Genomic DNA, 21582 nt, shown 5'->3' with positions numbered 1-21582 from the left:
AAAAAAGCAACTGCATTAGGAGAAAAGGTCCCTGTTACCCTCCTGCCCCGAGACCAGCGTGGGCTATGGTGCGGCAGGACTGGGGTTCTCATTACTTATCCCATTTTGTGCCTAAATCACCCCCTCTTTCTCTATTTCCTTTTCTTCCCTGATGTGTAGAATGGCTAAGACATTTGAAACATAAATGTGAACTTGAAAGAATAAAATAGTTTGAGTTAAAACAAGAATTAAATCTTAAATATGTAACCCAAAGCTACGGATGTCGTTGCTAATCCAACATGGGATTCACTTCTCCCGTGAGATCAGACAACTGCTGGTTACAGAATATAAACCTCATTTCCTGCTTCCAGGGTGACAGTAACTTTGTGACAGCTTGTCTCAAACTGTTTACATGTTGAAGTATAACACTGTTTTACCAATCCCTGTTTATTCAACATCCTTGAACAAAGATCAATATAAAAATGACCCTGGCTTTCCGTGTTTAATTTAAAGATCAGATTAACCTGTGTTTACAGCTGAGCCCTGGGTAGGGGGCTACTGCCCTCTGGCGGACTATCCTCGCATTGCAATGCTCTTCACCTTTTTTGTTCAGTCATTCATTGCTCAGTTGAGTCTGACTCTTTGCAACCCCAAGGACTGCAGCATGCCAGGCCTCCTTGTCCTTCACCAACTCCCAGAGTCTGCTCAAACTCATGTTTATTGAGTCAGTGATGCCATCCAACCATCTCACCTTCTGTCGTCCCCCTCTCCTGCCTTCAGTCTTCCCCAGCATCAGGGTCTTTTCCAATCAGTCAGTTCTTTGCATCATTATGATCTGGTGACTCCAGTTCCATCTGCCTGCAGCCAAAAATACCCCTGTAGCCCTCTCTACTGTGACTAGTTGTTGCTCAAGTTGCTGGCCCCGGGCAGCTCCTTATGCATGAATATGCAAAGCAGACTTGCTGGGCCTCGGCTACTTAATTCAAATGAAGGTGCCTGTCCTGTCTCTTCGTGGTTATCATGGAGGGCACAGCCTTGGATGTGGGCACAGCCGTGCAGGCAACGGCTAAGCTCGAACACCAGGCCCCTGTCTCAGCCCTGGACGCCTCATCGTCCCGTTTCAAGTGAAGACGACCTGACACTATTTCCTGGGGAAACTGCTGTGGGGTGAGGGCTGCGGGAGGTTCTACAACTTTCTGTGGTTTAATATCTTACAAAACTGCTTTCTTCAACTTTCTGTGGTTTAATATCTTACAAAACTGCTTTCTTCTTTGAGTACAGTTAAAACAAGCTTTTACTGAAGTGAAGTGAAAGTCGCTGAAGTCATATCCAACTCTTTGCGACCCCATGGACTATATAGTCCATGGAATTCTCCAGGCCAGAATACTGGAGTGGGTAGCCTTTCCCTTCTCCAGGGGATCTTCCCAACCTAGGGATCGAACCCAGGTTTCCCGCATTGCAGGCTGATTCTTTACCAGCTGAGTCACCAGGGAAGCCCAAGAATACTGGAGTGGGTAGTCGACCTTCTCCAGTGGATCTTTCTGACCTAGGAATCGAGCTGGGGTCTCCTGCATTGCAGGCAGATTCCTTACCAATTGAGCTATCAGAGAAGCTCTTACTAGAGCTAAACATTTGAATTTTCCCCTAAGATTTTACAGAATTACAATATCCAATAGCCGTAGTGAGCGAAGGATCACCTAGAAAGGCTGGAGGTGGAGAATTTGGGGTAGGGGACCACAGAAGGTCAGAGACCCCTGACAATGAGATTCTAATGCTGGTTCAGGAAAGTCACCTGCAAACACAGGCGATCCATCCCGGGCACTCTCTCAGCTGCTCGGTGTGGGGGGTGGGGGGCCTTGCTGGCTTGGCCAGCGGACCAGGCAGGGTCCAGACTCCCCTGTGGCTCAGATCACGTGGCCCAGGAGACTTGATCTTGTCCGTGACCACAGGAAGGAACTCATGGGGAAAAGTGTGGTTTGACACAGAAGAAAGGAAATGGAATAACCAGAGCAAAAAAAAAAACACCCCTGTTGCTAAATGACCTCAGCACGTACCCTGAGTGTCTTGTTTCAGAACAATACTGAAAGCTGTGAAGGCGCCCTGGGGACCAGCCATGCCCCTGCCCTCCCCGTGTCGGGTGTGCCAAGACAATGATGCCCACTGCCGCTTCCGGGGCCATCACTCAGGGCCTGGCCCGCTGTCCACGGTCTCCAGGGCGAGGCAGGTGCTCCTACTGGCCCAGGGCTTCCCTCCTGAGCTGTTGATGAGCCCAGGCCCCTCACTCACTGTCCCCAGCTATGCAGCCAGCACAGCACACACAGCCTCCACCGTCAGCCCCGCACAGCCCCGAAGAAGGTGGTGACGGAGCCGCACCCCAGTGCCCACGCATCTCCTGTGTGGGAGTAACGGGCTTTTCTAACCTAGAAGCCTCGCATTTGACCAGCACCACCGACCAGCAACAGGCTAGCTGCCAGCCTATAGGCAAAGTAAAGGAAAATCCATGGCCTGCAGTTGAGCACAAGGGCCAGGTCCATGACTTTCTCTCTTTTAATCGGATCTCCAGCTCGGTGCCCAGGGCAGAAATGTGGTGCTGACATGGGCGGGAAGGACTCCAGCTCCCGAGCAGTCTGGGGGCTTCCTGCGGGGGCTGCATGCGGAGAGCCTGGCGGGGTGGAGGGGGGAGGGGCCGGAGGACCTGGGCTGGAGAGGGAGGCCCCTGGGGGTTTCTCAGCACAGGGGTGTCTGTCACCAGGCTGGACCCTGGGGACGAAGTCCCTGTGTTTTGAACGTGCTCTGCATTGTCACTGAATCACAGCTTTGCACAGCTTGCTGTGGGTATAAAATTGGATTTTTCACACTCAATCGTAGAAGACCATAGCAGTGTAATGAGACGGTTTGGAAATGGATTTTCATGGGCCCTGGACTCTAATTGTTCGGGGGAAATCCACCAGTGGATTCTAAAGCGCCACAAGTCTAGGGAGCACTCCTAGGGACTCGAGGGGTGTTACTTGTCTGGGGACACAGCTTGAAGCTTCGCAAACCTTCGCTTCTTTCCTGACACAGCATCTTTGTCTGCCTTTCACTTTAATTACAAAGCAAGTTACAATTATCTGAACATATTAAGGGATGATAACTTAAGAGCTCACTAAACAAAAATAAGGGTGCAGAAAATTTTCCAAAGTCCTACTTTTCACAAGGCAACTCATTTAAAACTTCAAATAATGGAAAACAAGCTGAAAACATCCAAACTGTGGCATCTGACTTTTTGTCATTGCTTCCTGCCTTCATTGGAGAAGGCAATGGCAACCCACTCCAGTGCTCTTGCCTGGAAAAATCCCATGGATGGAGGAGCCTGGTAGGCTGCAGTCCATGGGGTCTTGAAGAGTCGGACACGACTGAGTGACTTCACTTTCACTTTTCACTTTCATGCATTGGAGAAGGAAATGGCAACCCACTCCAGTGTTCTTGCCTGGAGAATCCCAGGGATGGGGGAGCCTGGTGGGCTGCCGTCTCAGGGGTCGCACAGAGTCGGACATGACTGAAGCGACTTAGCAGCAGCAGTAGCAGCCTGCCTTCCATGTTTTAGTTCATAGGTTATTTTTGGAAACATTTTGGTTTACAGAAAAATAGAGTGGAGTTTAAAGTAAGGAGCTCACGTGTAGCTTTTCGCTGCTCCTCCCAGCTCCTCAGCTGCTCACATCCTCATGGACATGGTACACTGTCACAACTGATGAACCAGTAATCAACACATCGAAAATGAATGCCGTACAACTTGCCATACACTTTTATTGAGCCCTGGGAAAACTGCTAAACCATATGTGGCTAAAGGCTAAAGTTTTCAATGACATGCCAAGTGAATGAAAGCTTTCATGGAAGGATTGATTATAGGATTAAAAAAGAAAAATGTATAAAGCTTTCTTTTTGCTTAGGTGTGTTAGAAAGAAAGGGTGATGATATAATCTATGACAAAGGAGGTGAAAAGACACAATGGAGCAGAGACCATCTCTTCAGTAAGTGGTGTAGGGAAAACTGCACAGCTACATGTAAAAGAATGAAATTATTAATAGAACATTACCTAATGCCACACAGAAAAACAAACTCAAAATGCATTAAACACCTAAATGCAAGACCAGACACTATAAATCTCTTAGAGGAAAGTATAGGCAGAACATCTGTAACATAAATAGCAGCAGTACCTTTTTTGACCCACTTTCTACAGTAATGAAAATGAACAAAATGAACACATGGGACCTAAGTAAACTTAAAAGCTTTTGAACAGCCGAGGAAGTCATAAAACAAAAAGACAGCCCACAGAATGGGGTTGGGAGAAAACATTTGCAAACAAAGTGACCGACAGGAGATTAATCTCCAGAATATACCGACATGCAGCTCAAAAAAAAAAAAAAAAACCAATCAAAAAAGTGGGCAGAAGATGGAAATAGAGATTTCTCCAAAGAAGACATAAGGAGGACTAAAAAGCACATGAAAAGATGCTCAGCATCACTAATTTATCAGAGAAATGCAAATCAAAACCACAATGAGGTATAACCTCACACCCGACAGAATAGCCAGCATCAAAAATTCAATAAACAACGTTGGAGAGGGTGTGTAATAAAGCGAACCCTCCTGCACTGTTGAAAGGAATGTAAATTGGTACAGCTACTATGGAGAACAGTATGGAGGCGCCTTTAAAAACTGAAAATTGCACTACCATATGACCTAGCAATCCCACTCCTGGACAAATATCCAGAGAAAACCATACTTTGAAAATATACATGTAACCCAATGTTCACTGCAGCACTATTAAAATAGCCAAGACATGGAAGCAGTCTAAATGTCTATCAACAGACAAATGGGTAAGTAAGATACGGTACAATGCGACATCACTCAGTCATTAAAAGAACAACGTAAGGCCGCCTGCAGCAACGTGGATACTCCTAGAGATTGCCATACTGAGTGAGGTCAGACAGGCAACTGTCCTGGGACACTGCTTGTATGTGGAATCTAAGAAAATGGTAGAAAAGAACTTATTTACAAAACAGAAACAGAGTCACAGATGGAGAAAACAAACATGGTCACCAGGGACATAAGCGGGGAGGGGCAAACTGGGAGACTGGAATTGATATATGCACACTACTATTAAAAAAGGGAAGTAAGAAGGACCTACCGTCTGGCACAGGGGACTCCACCCTGCTCTGCAATGACTTACAACAGAATGGAATCTAAAGAGGAGGAGACGTGTGCATATGCGTAACTGGCTCACTTTGCTGTACAGCAGAAACTAACACATTGCAAATCAACTATACTCCAAATAAAAATTAATTTTGGAAGAAGAGAAAGCAGTCGGGAGAGTGAAGGCTGAAGCAGCAGGTCTGGGTACTCATTTAGAAACAGCGTCTCGCAACTGAAGACGCGTGCCCCCTGCTCGTTCTCAGGTGAGCTGACTGCGGGGATCCGTAACGGGTCAGCTTCTCCGTCATCCCCTCGCCCAGAACCCCCGAACCTCAGGGGTTCTCACCACACCCCCTCCCGGCACAACCTGCCATCTGCGCATCCGGCCGGAGGCGCTCCACCCGCCGCGCGGACTCACCTGGGGACGCGGGGCGGACGGCGGGAGGCCAGGGAGGCTCGGGCAGCGCTGTCGGGCTCCCGGGGGCCCGCGGGCCGGGGGCGCCGGGCGGGGCTCGGGGGGCCGGCCGGTGAACGTCCGGTCGCAGCGCTGACGGCGAGGGGCCGCCCTCCGGGCCTCTGCCCGCGCGCTGAGCCGCGGACCCTCCCGCGCCCTGGCCGCCGCTGCTCCTGCCCCTCCAGGGAACCTAAGACGAGCACCAAGTACCGCCAGATTGATTCGTTTGAAACTCGTTTTAATCTGAGCCATTTTCGCGTACATTTGAAACCTGTCGCCTTAATAAACGTCCGATTTTTTTTAGCAGATAGAGGAGATGACGCTGTTCCAACAAGGAAATATATATCCTGAGGGGAATATTTATCCTGGATAAAACTCTTTGGTCTATATAAAGATTCTGAGTTTAAAAATCACACGAGGATTCACTCCAATGAAAAGTGAACATTCTTTTCTCGAAAAATTTAATTGCAGAACTATTTACAGGTGGTGAACATCAGCAGTACAGAAATCAGATGAGAGAGGCATTATCCTGGAAGAAGCTAGGAAAGAGTGAAAAAAGAGTCAGGAGAGAAAAGAACCCAAGGAACACCATCCTTCAATGCCCTGAAGTGATGACCAACATGTGATCAGAACTTATCCACAAGAAGGAAGAGAGTGTGGTGTGGACAGCTCCCTGGACATTCAGAGTACGCGTCCTGCATGCTCCTGAAGAGGACTTATCAAAAGAACCAGAAAAGCACGGAGAAGGAGAATTCCTAAAATAGTTTAATTCCAGGGAAGAATGATTCTGTACAGATGTAGAATATTTGGCGCTCTGTGGTTGATATGATTCCATATGTATATATATCATCTATATATATATATATACTTTTTTTTAAAACGTTAACTAAAACAGCTAGTTTCCTGGTTCTAACATCCCTTGAATTTCTGTAGGAGGCATTTCCTTTAGTCCTTAGGCCACAGCTGGGTATTTTGGCATGTGACGTGGGGGGTGGGCGTGTAGACTGCTCTCCAGGCAGGGAGGACCCGTACGGAGGGGACAGCATTTGGAAATCAGAGTTCGAAAGTAGCCTGGGGTTCACTACTGGCGAGGGGAAACTTTTTGAATTTGGTAAACCAGGTGTGAAGTGAAGGGAGAGAGACGGACGTGCTGAGCCCTTTAAAGTGATGTGGTCATGGCAAAGCAATGGGCTGGGCCGTGGGGGGCGGGAGAGAGGGGAAACCGAAGAGCAGGTGCGTGGCCTCCAGAAGGCGGCATCACAGACAGCCTCGGGGGTCCCTGCTTCCCAGTTGCCAGCACAGACTGACCTCTCATCTCGTCTGCTGGAGAGACGGAACCATGTACACACGCTGCAGAGACCGGTCCTTTATCACCGAGGACATGAAAGCTCGTGTTTCCAAGGCTTTCAGGTTCAGAATAAGCACCCATAATGAAGAGTCACATAAAATCTAAGAAAGTAGGGAGGTAAACCCCTGTTATTTCTGTGTGTGTGTATACAAAATCTTTTAAAAAGTGGTGTTGTGGTAGGTAACTAACTTTCCTCTGCAAGGAAGTCAGCTTCAAGAGTTTAGATTGAAACTTGAAATAATTCTTTTTAATGCTGGATCAGAACGCCAGGGTTAGGACAGCAACCGGGAAAATCACGGGGATTTCTCGATGCTGAAAGGATGAAAAAGTGGCAGCTGCTCGGAGAGTTCTCCCGGACCACCCGGCCTTCTCTGAGGTACAGAGGGGTCAGGACGCACGGCCAAGGCCAGGCGAGGGGGTGGTGCCCTCACCAGCCTCCAGCGATTCCGGTCAGGACATCGGATTCCATCCCTGGCACGGTCCCACATGCTGTTTTCTGCTTCCAAATTGTTTTTTCTTTGTCACTTTCCTGTTTCACTTAAGATCTTGTCATGTTCCCTAAGATGCAGGTGTGCCCAAGCAATGGTGACAACACGGTCTCATTCTGGGGGGTACCTGGTCCTTGTTCAGGGAAACATTCAAAAACACTTGCTGTCAAAGCCCGAGAAGACAGAGAAAGGTCCCCTCAGTGCTCGCTCCGCTTCTGGGCCCTCAAGAAGCTCGTGATAGCCTCGTGCTGGGCCCAGACGGCCTTCCTGGGAGGGGACCGCCGAGGCTGGGACTCAGGATCTGACTGGACTCCACAGGCACCCCACACAGAGCAGGCGGGACCCGCTTCGTCAAGAATGAGGACACTTTCACAGCCTGACTCCAGGGAGCTCAGAAGATGTCAGGGGCGTCAGTCTTTTGCAGAATGTCAGTGAGGGTGACAGGAACAGGAGAGACGGGAACACGGGGTCAAGACAAGTTGTGGATGACGCAGGAACAGAAGCCAGGCTACTCGGCCAGCCGACTGGAGATTCCCGGGTGTCTTTCTCGACTGCAGGGCCCTCTGCAGCCACTCTGTGCTCAAGGGCACTTCCCCAAGCGTGAAAGCGCACCTTCCCCAGCATCGTGTCCACTGCCCTCATTTATTGCAACTGTCAATGGGGTAAAGTGACAAGGTGGAGCTCTTGCTGTGAAGGCACAGGGCTCTGATGTGACCCGGTGCCACGGGTGGGTGACAAACAGCGCAGGGGACGCTGACAGGGCCGCGCCCGTTGCTCTAGCCCCGGTGGTGAAAATGTTCCTGCTAACCAGCAGCAGCTGTAGTCTTGGTCACTTATACTTGAGGTTTTCTATTTTATTTCCAAATTTTGGAACAGTGTCTTCTACCAAAACTTTCAAACAAGTGTAAACAAATATGCAGATAAAAACAAAGGAGAATCTCAAGGTGTCCCAAGCGGCTGGTGTTTGAAAACCAGTGTCTCCAACTGATTTGTATGTTAAATATGCAATTAAAAAAAAAAAAATCAGCAGTTCAGGCTTTGAGAAGAAAGGAGGTGCCTGAGAAACACGTGGGATTAAAGGTGTGTGTGGAGCCATCTGGTTGACGTTGGGGGGCATGGCAGGAAGGTGCCGCTTCTTAGAAGGGCAGGAGGCCCACGTCCCACGCCCTCCGCAGGCTGAGCCGTCAGGGCTGCCTTTCTGCACCCTCGGTGGGACACATCCCTGCCCCATGGCAAAGGTTTGCAGGGCCTCCATTCCCCTGGACTGGGAGCTGGCGACTGATTCCAGACGTGCACTGGGGCCTTCGGGAGTGGACAGGACTCTGGAGGAGCTGAGGCTCTCCAGCCAAAGCATCTCAAGCCTCGGCTGGGTCTCCCGGGTCGCTCCTCGGGGTGCTCGCAGTCCCCGTAACTGGACCCAGGTACTGCCGACGGCAGAGGGTTTCTCGCAGGGCCTTCCCCTTTCTCCCGCTTCCTCTGCACCACCGGATGCTTCGGCCCGAACCAGGCAGCTGCTCTGAACAGCTGTCCTCGGTGCCCCCGCAGGCACTTGAACTGGATGCCTGCGCCATGCCTTTTCTTTCCAGGAAAGTCCATCCTGGACCTGGCTGAAGACCTGCATGAAAGTGCAATGTGGGATCTTCCAGTGAAGGTGATGGAGAGGTGGCTGCCCCACACAGACTTGGGAAAGGTGAACAGGAACACAGACCCCCCAAAAAACATACCAGCCCCACATCTGTGGGCCCTGGATCGTGCTGTCTTCTGGCCATAAATGTAGCCACTTCTATCTGTAGGCATCAGCAGGGACAGTCTCTCCTTGCAAGGCCACTGACTTGGTGGTTATTTTTCTTTAAAGAGGGAATTGTCAATGTAGCCTGATATTTTTTTCCAATCACACACTTTCCTATTTAATGCTGGACATCTTTAGTATCAACCTTGAGGTGAAAACATCAACAACATTTCCTTTCAAACAATAATGAAATATTTTGGTATCATACCACAGTTCAACTCTTCATCCCTCATTCTAGGATGGTCCCATCGATTTGCTGAGAAACAGTGGGAACAACTGTCACTAGCAACTGCTCTCACGTTAAAGATAACTATAACCAGTGAAGATCTATGAGATGAATCACATTGAAAGCACACTTGTGAACAAGTGAGACTTGCCTTTTCTGGGTTTTCTTAAACACTAGGAAGGACCCTGTTTATCATACTTGTGTTCTGATTTGGAAAGTCACGTAGGGCCATCAGCACGGCAACATCCATGTGTTGGTTGTGAGGAAAATGATTCTAAAGGGCACCTGGTTATGATGGTCACGGGCCGTATCTCCAGGGAAGGGAAGTGTGTGATCACAGACAACGTGGCACTTCCTTTCCATCACAGATGCTCCTAGAATGCGGTGTGTTATCGTTTTCAACCATATTATCAAGCCTGAAGATCGTCTTTTGATGAACTGCACCCACGACATGACAAAATTGATTGCGGGTAGCTGTGTGCTCTGTGCTCGCAGGTGTGGCTGTAACAGCTCGTGTGATGCAGGAACACACGTAGTATAAACAGTTTTATTTCTCTTTACATGTACAGCGTGTAAACATGGCTTACCATCTGCCTTTCATGACGGGATGTCACCACGAGAGCGGCCGTATCGCACTTGGCCGCGCTGCACACACGGTGGCACTCTATCAGACACCACTGCACGCACACCGCCCCACCCCCACAACCTTCTTTGGAACAACATGGATCAACTAGGGCTCGTACACGCTGCCCACCTCCAACCAACAACCGATGTCAAATTTAGTTCAGGTGAATCTGCTCACCTATGGATGGTTCAGGTCAAGACTTTGGGGGGTTTTAAGATAAACATATGAGTATACAAAACATAAAAACATTAATCCAAATTCAGTGAGTACTTTTAAGAAGGGATCAGAGAATCTGGGATCTAGAATCATTGTTGTCTAATTTTATAGTTGGTTGACAGCCATTTTGTACAAGTTCAAGGAAATGAGATAAAACCCATCAGCTTCCAGGTGAGGCACACCTGAGGAGGCTGCAAGCACGTATGCATTTTACATCTCCCCTTGTTGGGGAGTCACACCCAATTTCCTGTGGTTATTTCTAGAGGGCTGTTCGTCTTAATAACACATCATGTTTAAAGTCTAAAATGCCAATGCTTGCAAATACATTTGTCTTTAACAGAGTATACTAAATATAGGAAGAAGCATCTTTATTGTACACTACTCAGGATTTAGGTATTTATTTAGGTAGAAAAAAATGCTTAGAATACTCTGGGGAAATAGGGCTCATTTATAGAAGAATATTTCAGGGATTTTTTTTTTTTTTTGCATTTTTCAAGGATATACATTCGTACTGATTTTTGCTTCCAAATATATTTTAAGGCTGTTTGGTAAAATATATACCAGATATGAGGTTCCATTTACAGGGTTTTGTTCTTACAGGGACTTCTTAACTACTCAGCTTTAAAAAAGTAAAACTGTGAAGCTAAACATGCTTTGCTATCACCTGTGCTCCTATGAACCCCATGCTTCGTGGAATGTGGACTATGAGGAAAAGAAATGCAGCAGGCGGCAGGCGCCTGCCTGTGCAAGGACCTCACCGGGACTCTCACGCCAGAGGCGTGGAGGGCGGTGCGTCTTAAAGTGCGAGTCAAACAGGAAAACAAAGTGCTATGGAGGGGGGGTCTGTGCTGCTGGGCTGGGGGCCTGCACTCCCAGGACTGCGGGGCACACGGCGGCCCGCGGAAACGCTGTGGCCCCTGCTTTTACCTGGAGTCACAGCGAGGACTCTAGTCTGGGGTCAAGTGGGTAAGTCCATGGGCGCTTCCTTTGAGGTGGTGTCTCAACAGACACACAACCATCCAGTTGGAACAATGGTCCCGGCATCTAAATTTAACGAGATGAATGGGAAACCTTCCATTAGAGACCTTCCTATTTTTCTCTGTGCCAATCAGAATCACGAAAACAAATTACTTTTCTGAAAGTCCACAGCTGGAAAGCACAATGTGACCTTTTTTTTTTTTGTCATGTCAAAAACAGGCAAGAAATATATTCTGGACTTCAGCTGTACTGCATAGAACAAAAGAATTCTGGAAAAATACAATGTAAACCACATTTCTTCTTTACCATTTAAACTGAGATATACTTACCACACACATTCATATTTCTTAAACTTTTTACAGCATCACAACTGTCATTTTAAACAAGCAAATTTTTTTTGTTTTGTTTTTTTTTAAAGGATACCCTGGAAAGTCAACTGATAGAGCATTTGAGAATATATATACATCTATTAAAAAAAAAATCACATGGAGCATAAAGGGTGAAACTTAAAGACAGAACCGTGGGTGATAGTTTAAGTTACAAAGGGCTAAAAAATAAACGACTCTTTTATCTGATTAAGGACAACTGTGTTCTCTTTCTACCCCCTGCTACAGAAGAGTCGGCCTCTCTTAAGACTCTCTGTTTCCGTCTGTCTCTCCCTGTGTGGACGGACACTCAGCTGACTTCTGGCTGTGGAGAGGCTGTGCTGAGTTTGGGGCGGGGGGACTTCCACCCCAGGTTTCCAGAGAAGCGCGAGGCGGGGAGCTTGGTGGCTGCAGAGACGACTCCTTATCACCACGGACTTGGCGCAGGAACCATGTGAAGGGTCGCCGGGTTCAGGGCACAGGGACCCCAGGCCGCGGGGTGGGGGTCTTCCTTCGCTGCGCTCAAGCTGTAGCACCTTCTCTTGGGGTATCTAATGCCTTGAGAGTGCTGAGACACACCCTTTCACAGTTGTTTGTTATTCTCGCCTCTAATATCACGCGATTTTATAAAAATATAAATAACAAAGTGTGAACTGGGTTCCATCTCGAGCGGTTTCCTCGACCCCCTCTGGGCAGAGGGGTGCGTCAGGCGTCCCCACGCCGCTCCGGCCCCGGGGGTGGGCATCCGGGCTGTCTGGGAGAAGTCGCTGTGGCCGTGAGCTCGGACGTCCGGGCGCTCCAGGGTGTTTATGGCACAAACATGACGGCGGGGCGGACTCGCGGGAGGAATGAGACGGGAGGGGCGCGGCGGCGCCGGGCGGCTGGGGCTCCGCGCGGCGGCGCCGGGCGGCTGGGGCTCCGCCCTAGAGCCGCGTCTGGGCCTCGGGGATGTAGATCTCGATGCTGTCGGCCCGCTCGCTGGCTGAGCTCTGGCGGAAGGACGCCGCCCTCTTGGCCGCCGCCAGCCGCCTCCGCGCCTCCTGCCGCTGCCTGTCCGGCAGGTCCAGAGACTTCTCTCTGGTGATGGGGAGTTTCCCTCTGGGGGGCTTCTTTGGTATTGGAGGGGGGACCTTTCTTTCTTCCTGAAAAGCATCACAAGTCAAGAGTGGGGGTCAGAGCAGCCTGGCCCTCCCCACCACCCGCCCCCTCCCACCCCCACGGGGCTGTGCCCTGCCCGCCGGGCCTGCGGTGCCGCCCGGCTCCCCGGGCAGGAAGCTTCCGGGCACGTGAACCTGGGCCTCGGTCTTGGTCGTGGCACCATTCTGACCCCGGGGCTGGGTGAACGCTCCCTCACAAACGCACACCCGCTCACCTTCACGGGGGCCTGCACGACGGCCCCTGACAGCTGGAGACTCTAATCTATTCAACAGACTGCAAGGTCCAAGGACATGGAAACCACCTCAAGTCCTCTGCCACGGGCCTCGGACCCCTCGACATTAACTACCTACGGCTTTTCACTTGCATGGGAATCGGATGTGAATAACTGGCTCTGACTCTCAGTTCGTGTTCTCCAACCGCAGCCCCAAGATCCGAGCACGCCTTTTCCAGAAAGAGAGAGACTGCCCAATTCCGCAGCAAAGGAACACGGGGAGCTGGCAAGCGCCCCGGCCACGGGACAGGCCTGCGTCCCGCCTGGCGCCCTCTGTCTGCTGGGCCGGGATCCCACACCAGACCTGCCCAGGCGGGAGGGACGGGTCCTTGCCGGAAAGGGGCGTGGCCTTTTCTGAGCACATGCCCAGCTGCTGGGGGAAACCTTCATCTGTCCTTTCCCTTTCAGCCTCTAAAAGGACCCGAAGGCACCAGGGTGTCCAGGCCTGGCAACCATGGCGGGTTCAGTGGACACACGGCAGAACCAGACGTCTGTCCTACTATTTTTGGCAGGAAGATAACCTCGGTGTTTGGAACTTTGTTCTTAGGGCAAGAAGCAATGTCTTTCCCGACTTGATGGCAGGGGTCATTCAGGGTAATTACTTTGCCAAGACTTCCAGCTATTCCAGAATGTAACTCCTGCCCTGAGTGGGGGACTGTACTTGTCTCTTTGCACGCCTTAGGGGCCTCTGAAACACGCAGCAGTGAAACCAGCCCTTGTGGGAGCCTCCACTCACACTGTGAGTCCGCACAGGCTCACAGCCGTCCTGTGGTGGGGGGTGGGGCGGTGGCCCCGCAGATCTGCGAGGACCTGGGCCCCGGAGTCAGGACGCCGAGCTCAGGCTGCGTTCCTGGGCTGCTCGCCTCCTGGACAGGGTGCCGCAGGGCACCATGTTCACTCTGAGGACTACCCGCTACATAGAGCTGGGTTGAGGGTGATATTAGCGGTCAGGTACAGAAGAATGGAAAATGGGAAAGGCTTTCACGTATCTTCAGACTAGTTTAAAAGTTGGATTTTTAGTGGTTTCCTAGAATAACTTGTTCATTGGGAATTATTACTTATGATCGCCTTCATTCACGACCAAACCATAGACCTCCTGGACTTGCTCACGCACAACCTGGTTGTTTGCACGCCCCTCCGCCCCCCTGTCTGCGATGACAAGGGCTTCATCAGCACCTGCGATCAAGCGATGGCCTCCAGCCTGGACCACAGGAGGCATGTTTTAGGGAAAAAGGATGATGATGGTTTCGTGCTAATTATCTCGATGTACACCCTTGGCCACTCCCGTGTCCCAAAGTATCTCGGATCAATTGTCTTTGTTATTTTGATTGACAATGTCTGTCTAAGAAAATCAGATTATGATTCTGGAGAACTTCTGTAAGATGCGTCAGAAAGTGAATGTCTTTATAGCTAATTCACACTTATTTCTCAGCCCTAGAGAAGATGATACCTAAAGGGAAGAGCTGAAATCACACGTCAAACTTAATGGGCATTTTCAACCTATCTCAGGGCCAGCTCTATAGGAAGTGTACATCCTTGAAGTGTTCAGTAAAGTTAACAGTGTTTCTCGTCTCCACAGGCATCACTGTAAGCAACCTGAAGCCTCCTGTGGGAACCACCACAGTGCAGTCCACACAGAGGGTGGCGGCGATGGGAATAATTCAGAGGACGGGGCATGACAGGGAATGCGACTTCGAATTCACACGTGGGTTCTGTTGGTGTCTTCTCGGAATTGTCAGCAAGAAAGGGACTTCCTATACGTGCTGATGACTCCAGCACCAGCCTGGCTGTGCACACATGGGTCTAGGTGTGATAGCAGATCCTGCCCTGTTAACTGCACACTGAGACACGCATGCTGACGTGGCACTTGGAGCATGTGCAGGGAGTGTGGGCAGGGACGGGGGCGGTGGGCTCTGTGTGGGGATGCAGCAGGGGCTTACCTTCCTCTCCGGAGACTCGACCACCTTCCAGTCGCTGAGTTTCAGCTGGTGCAACTCGTCAAACTTCATGCTGACGTCCTGAACGGACAGCTGCAGCATGTCCCAGTAGCCGGCCAGATCCTGGGAAGTGGGCCTGGGCATAGCGCTGGGGTCCTGCCGGACACGTGCACAGTTAGAGCCGCGGAGACCTCTGGGCAGGGCGGGGTCCGGGAGAAGCCTCCGTAATTCAGAATTGGGTGCACATGCTCCTGAGGGCCCATGAGGATCTAGTGACAAGTTTACCTGAGTGTTTGCTGACAGTTAAAAAATCTGTGATATTTCAAATCCTAAAATATGATGCTGTGAAAGTGTTGCACTCAATATGTCAGCAAATTTGGAAAACTCAGCAGTGGCTACAGGTCTAGAAAATGTCAGTTTTCATTCCAATCCCCAAAAAGGGCAATGTCAAAGAATGTTCATACTACCACACAATTGCACATGCTAACAAAGTAATGCTCAAAATTCTCCAAGTTAGGTTTCAACAGTATGTGAACCCAGAACTTCCACGTGTTCAAGGTGGATTTAGAAAAGGAAGAGGAAGCAGAGATCAAATTGACAACACCCATTGGATCATAGAGAAAACGAGAATTCCAGAAGAACATCTGCTTCATTGACTATGCCAAAGTCTTTGACTGTGTGGATCACAACAAACTGGAAAATTCTTCAAGAGATGGGAATACCATGACACCTGACCTGCCTCCTGAGAAACCTGTATGCAGGTCAGGAAGCAACAGTTAGAACTGGGCATGGAATAACAGTCTGGTTCAAAAGTCAGGAAAGGAGTACATCAAGGCTGTATATTGTCACCCTGCTTATTTAACTTAAATGCAGAATACATTAAGAGAAATGCTGGGCTGGATGAAGTACAAGCTGGAATCGAGATTGTCAGGGGAAGTATCAATAACCTCAGATATGCAGACGACACCACCCTTATGGCAGAAAGTGAAGAGGAACTAAAGAGCCTCTTGATGAAAGTGAAAGGTGAGAGTGAAAAAGCCGGTTTAAAACTCAACATTCAAAAACTAAGATCATGGCATCTGGTCCCATCACTTCATGGCAAACAGATGGGGAAACAAGGGAAACAGTGACAGACTTTATTTTGGGGGGCGCCAAAATCACTGCAGATGGTGGCTACAGCCTTGAAATTACAAGGCCCTTGCTCCTTGAAAGAAAAGCTATGACTAACCTATATAGCATATTAAAAAGCAGAGGCATTACTTTGCCAACAAAGGTCCATCTAGTGAAAGTTATGGTTTTTCCAGTAGTCATGTATGGACGTGAGAGTTGGACCATAAAGAAAGCTGAGCGCTGAAGAATTGATGCTTTTGAACTGTGGTGATGGAGAACTCTTGAGAGTCCCTTGGACTGTGAGGAGATCAAACCAGTCCTTCCTAAAGGAAATCAGTCCTGAGTATTCATTGGAAGGACTGATGCTGAAGCTGAAGCTCCAATACTCTGGCCACCTGATGTGAAGAGCCAACTCATTAGAAAAGACCCTGATGCTGGGAAAGATTGAGGGCAGAAGGAGAAGGGGCCGACAGAGGATGAGATGATTGGATAGCATCACCAACTCAATGGACATGAGTTTGAGCAAGCTCTGGGAAATGGTGAAGGACAGGGAAGCCTGGTGTGCTGCAGTCTGTGGGGTCTCTAAGAGTTGGACATGACTGAGCAATTGAACAACAAATCTGAAAAGTCTGTGTTCTGTGTGATTCCAACGGTAGGACATGCTGGAAAGGGCACATCTATGGAGACAGTTAAAAGATGAGAGGTGGCTGGGGGCTGAGGGAAGACAAGGGGTGACCGGGGGAGCACAGAGGATTCTCAGGACCGTGAGACCGCTCTGCATGTCACTGTCCCGGTGGACACATGTCATATATTTGTCTAAATCCACAGACTGTCCAACACCAAGAGTGAGCCCCGATGGAAACCACGGACGCATAGTGGTGGGGCTGGTGTGTGGCAACAGGGAGTACATGGCATTTTCTCTGTATTTTTCACCCAGTTTTGCTGTGAATCTACAATGGCTGAAAAAACATCTATGAACATGGTTGAAAAATGGGCAGAGGATATGTCTTCCAGGAAAGACATACAGATGGCCATTGGGCACATGAAAAGATCCTCGGCATCACTAATCAGCAGAGAAATGCACAGCAAAACCACAGTGAGGTATCACCTTGCACCTGTCCCAGTGGCCATCATCAGACAGGAAGTAGCGAGGTTTCGAGGATGCAGAGAGAAGGCAGCCCTTGTGTGCTGCTGGTGGGAACACAGACTGGTGCAGCCGCTATGGAGAACAGTATGGAGTGGCCTCACAAACTCAACATGCAGCTAGCACACGACCCAGGGGTGCCCTCCTGGGTATTATCCGAAGAAAACGACAAGACTAATTCAAACAGACACACGCACCTCCACATTCACTGCCAAACTATTGACAATCGCCGAGACGTGGAAGCAGCCGAAGTGTCCTTCAGCAGAGAGGATGTCATGCATATATATAGTGAAATACTACTCCAGTGTAACAAAGAATGCAATCTTGAAACCTGCGATAACATGTAAGTCAGACAGCAAAAGAAAAATGCTGTATGACTTCACTTGTATGTTGAACCTAAAAATGAAAACAAATGAACAAATATAACAAGACGGAAACAGAGTCAGATACAAACAGGTGTGCGCAGAGGGGACTGGGGATGGGGGTGAGAAGCGAGTTCAGGATAAGGAGGTACGGACTGCCAGCTGCAAAATAAGGGAGTCCTGGGAATGACACTTACAGTGTGGGGAATGCAGGAGTAATTGTGTAGCCTCTTTGTATGGTGACATGTTCTAACTAGACTTATCACGTTGATCAGTTTGCAACATCAGATCACTATGCTGTGTATCAGGAACTAAGATGGTGCTGCATTTCAAAAAACACAAAAGCACACTCATAGAAAAAGGGACCAGATTTGTGGTTACTAGAGGTAGGGGTGGGGGGGGGGGAGGAGGGGGAATGTGATGAAGGTCGCCAAAGGCACGAACTTCCAGTAACAGGATGAACCGATGCTAGGAAAGTGAGGCACAGCATGGAAAAACAGTCAGCACTGCTGTCCTTACACATGAAAGCTGCTAAGGCAGCAAATCCTGAAGGCTCTCATCACAAGGAAAATTACCTTTTTCTGCTTCTTTGTGTACCCACAGATGTGATGGATGCTCTCTAAGATTAAGGTGACAGTCACTTCATGATACCAGTCAGACCACGGTGCTGCACCCCTACACTTACCCAGTGCTGCGTGCTAGTTATATCTCAACACAGCCGGGAGGACATGCCTTCTTAGAACCTGGGGATGGCGGCGCCTGCTAAGGTTTTGATGCCTCGACAGTTCTCGCAGCTGAGGCCCTCTGGTTCTGGGCGCCTGCAGGATTCCTGGGCAGGGTCTGTGGTGGTGCTGGTGGTGAGGGGCTCTGGGGAGGTGGGGCCTGTTTCCTTCTGTCCTCTGAGGGGTCTCAGCCTTGCTTCTGAAGGTCAGAGGCACCCCACGTGTGCGCCATGGGTGCCGTTGCCCTGGCTTGGAGGGAGGGCTTGGCAGGTCAGGTTCCCGCCCTAGGAGGACAGCTGACGCCACGAGTGGCACACAGGCAGCCACGGGTGGACGCGGCCCCAGGGCGGGCTGGCTCCTGCGTGCACTGATCAGGGCGCTGGCCCATTCATGGAGCTTCCCCCCACAGCCCCCTCCTGTCACCCCCACCGGGGCCAGGACTCGATGTGCGAATGCCGGGGACACAGACGTCCAGTCCTAGTCCTATGCCCACACCCACCAGGTCACTCTCTGGGCCCTGTCCACCTGCCCGACGCGACCAGATGGCAGCTGTGCTGACCTGCTGGGAGGGGGTCAGAACCACCGTCCGAGCCACTCACACACAGAGCCCTCATTTTCTGCTCAGAGTGAAAAGTGCAACCCCGGGCGGTTGCTTACTGTGTGAGGACCATTCTCCACTGAGCCACCAGGGGCGACCTGGTGCGCAGACTGAAGAGCCGGATGGGCAGGTGCAGGGTCGCGCACAGGGTCAGGGTTGGATGGGGTCGCGTACAGGGTCAGGGCGAGGTGCAGGGTCATGTCAGGGTCAGGGTCATGTCAGGGTCAGATACAGGCTCAGGGTCAGCTTGAGGTGCAGGGCCAGGGTCATGTCAGGGTCAGATACAGGGTCAGGCTCAGGCTCAGGGTCAGGTCAGGGTCATGTCAGGGTCAGGTGTGGGAGGGTTCGTTAGGTCACCAGTCCTGGCTCGTCATGCACGCGCCTGAGTTTGAGCACAGCTGCCGCTTATGAAGGAAAACAGTGAAGGCCTTGCTCTGAGCTGTGCCTTGCAGGTGATGGGGTTCGGGGGGACCAACAGGGGCTCCCTGGACGGCTGGGGCTGGCAGGATGCTCCTCCCCCTGACAGTGGGTCCTGAGCCGCGTGTCCTCCTCCTGGAGGACATAGCTGGCACAGCAACCCCTCCTCCTCTCCCCACCCCCCCACCAAGGGGCAGGTGTGAAGGGCCTGCACATGTCTGAGGATCATGTTGCCCAAGAGTGAACTCCGGGGTCACTAGGCCTCTGCTCTGGGCTCTTGGGGGCAGAGGCCATGGGCATGGTGGACCCCAGCACAGTCAGGGCCTTGCTCTGGGTCCTCTGCTCCTTTCTGGGAGGCGTGGCTATATCTGTGTCCTTGGACACTCCCACACCCTGGTCTGTTTGTAGGCCCCGTCTGTCACATCAAGGTGGGCCAGGCCAGTCCCCTCCCCCAGCAAGTGCGCAGAGCTGTCCATCCCTGTTGACTGCACGCAGGGTCCCAGGGTGCTACCTGGCCCCAGCATGGGAGGTCCTGGGACGTGGGCTCAGATGCTCTGTGTTCTAGAACATTCTCTGGGAGCTGTGTGTCCTGAGAAAGGCTGAGGAAAGACCATGGTCTCGTTCAAGTGCAGCGTTAGATCAGCGGTCTGTGTGTGACTCCATCTCTTCCAGCTCCGGGGGTGCTGGGCCACCGGCCCTACGGCCACAGGGGTCCACCCGCTAGTGTCAAGGGCAGGCCCTTCCCAGAGTCCATCCTCAACAGCCAGTGGGTCTGACTCACTCCCTGGGGCCATTCCTTTGTCTTAGAACTAGGGCTGCCAACGAGGACAGTGTGGTTTTTATGAGTAGGGCCCCGCCAGCACTTTCAGCCCCTCTGCTGACGGTCCGCCCAGAGCCCAGCAACCTCCTCCAAGTGCTCTGGGGCTTTTGGTCCAATGGAGAGCGCACGAAAAGGAAGCGGTCATGCCAGACCTCTTATGAACACAAAGTGCAATCTGACGTGTGTAAGAGGTGTCAAGGATGTGAAGCTGGATAATTCTCAGGTCTAATACCCCAGCTGCATCTGGCAGAGAAGACTGCATTGCTCACAGCTGGAAGACCATTACTGTGCTGCACGGAGGTTCCTGAAGACGCGGAAAACCCTCCCATCGGCTCAGCAGAACAGGGACCATGCCCCCTGGTGGCCTTGGTTAGTCCTCAGAGATGGCGATGGGGTGGGGCTGGGGCTGGGGGTAGGACACGCCTGGGGAACAGGAGAGCCAAGTGTTTCTACAACTGCATGTTCCTTTGAGGGACCCTAAGCCTGCCTGTTCCCCACTCTTCAATGTTGATTGTAACTTCACGGCATAGGCGGCCAGGTGCTAACGCTTTAAATCTCATGATGAACTTGAATGGGATTAATGGAAAATATTGGAGAAGACATTCTCTTTAATGATCCTGATGAAAAGGGATGAATTGGCAACTCTGACGTGCTAGGCTGCCTCCATGTGGAAGAACATGCTGCAAACTCACAGGCCTCCATGTGAACTTAAGAACAGAGCAAAACAAGGTTGAGACACCGTGAACCAATGCTTGTGTGCTAATGAAGATGTGTGGTCTGAAAGAGGTCAGTGTATGGATTATAAATAAAAATACATAAAAGAGGTTGTAAAGTAGTGTGAATACCATTGAGCTATTACTCTTCAATGACTTTCTCCAAATAATTATTGTTTCTCCAAAATAGTATCAGTGAGTACTTCCTTTGGTCAGATAAGGAAAAGTATGTGTGTAATGATACATATTTATATTTATTGATAGACAGAGTGCCTGATGAACTATGGATGGAGGTTCGTGACATTGTACAAGAGACAGGGATCAAGACCATCCCCATGGAGAAGAAATGCAAAAAAGCAAAATGGCTGTCTGAGGAGGCCTTCCAAATAGCTGTGAAAAGAAGAGAGGCGAAAAGCAAAGGAGAAAAGGGAAGATATAAGCATCTGAATGCAGAGTTCCAAAGAATAGCAAGAAGAGATAAGAAAGCCTTCTTCAGTGATCAATGCAAAGAAATAGAGGAAAAGAACAGAATGGGAAAGACTAGCAATCTCTTCAAGAAAATTAGAGATACCAAGGGAACATTTCATGCAAAGATGGGCTTGATAAAGGACAGAAATGGTCTGGACCTAACAGAAGCAGAAGATATTAAGAGGTGGCAAGAATACACAGAAGAACTGTACAAAAAAGATC

The 21582-nt window shown here is 50.3% G+C and overlaps 1 protein-coding gene across 1 annotated transcript in view; it reads right to left on the bottom strand.

The window, feature by feature from the left end:
- Nucleotides 1-12563: 12563 nt before the first annotated feature.
- DLGAP2 (DLG associated protein 2) overlaps nucleotides 12564-21582 on the bottom strand; it is a 462862-nt gene continuing 453843 nt past the window's right edge. Inside the window, exons 14-15 of the mRNA XM_052661340.1 lie at nucleotides 15010-15162; nucleotides 12564-12782 (exon numbers count right to left, since the gene is read on the bottom strand). Of these exons, the coding sequence (XP_052517300.1) occupies nucleotides 12564-12782; nucleotides 15010-15162 (372 nt within the window). The remainder of the gene's footprint in view (nucleotides 12783-15009; nucleotides 15163-21582) is intronic.

This window comes from Budorcas taxicolor, chromosome 24 (assembly GCF_023091745.1).
Source record: "Budorcas taxicolor isolate Tak-1 chromosome 24, Takin1.1, whole genome shotgun sequence".
Lineage (NCBI taxonomy): Eukaryota > Metazoa > Chordata > Mammalia > Artiodactyla > Bovidae > Budorcas > Budorcas taxicolor.
The sequence above is the reverse complement of the archived record's forward strand: the minus strand, read 5'-3'. Positions and strand labels throughout refer to the sequence as shown.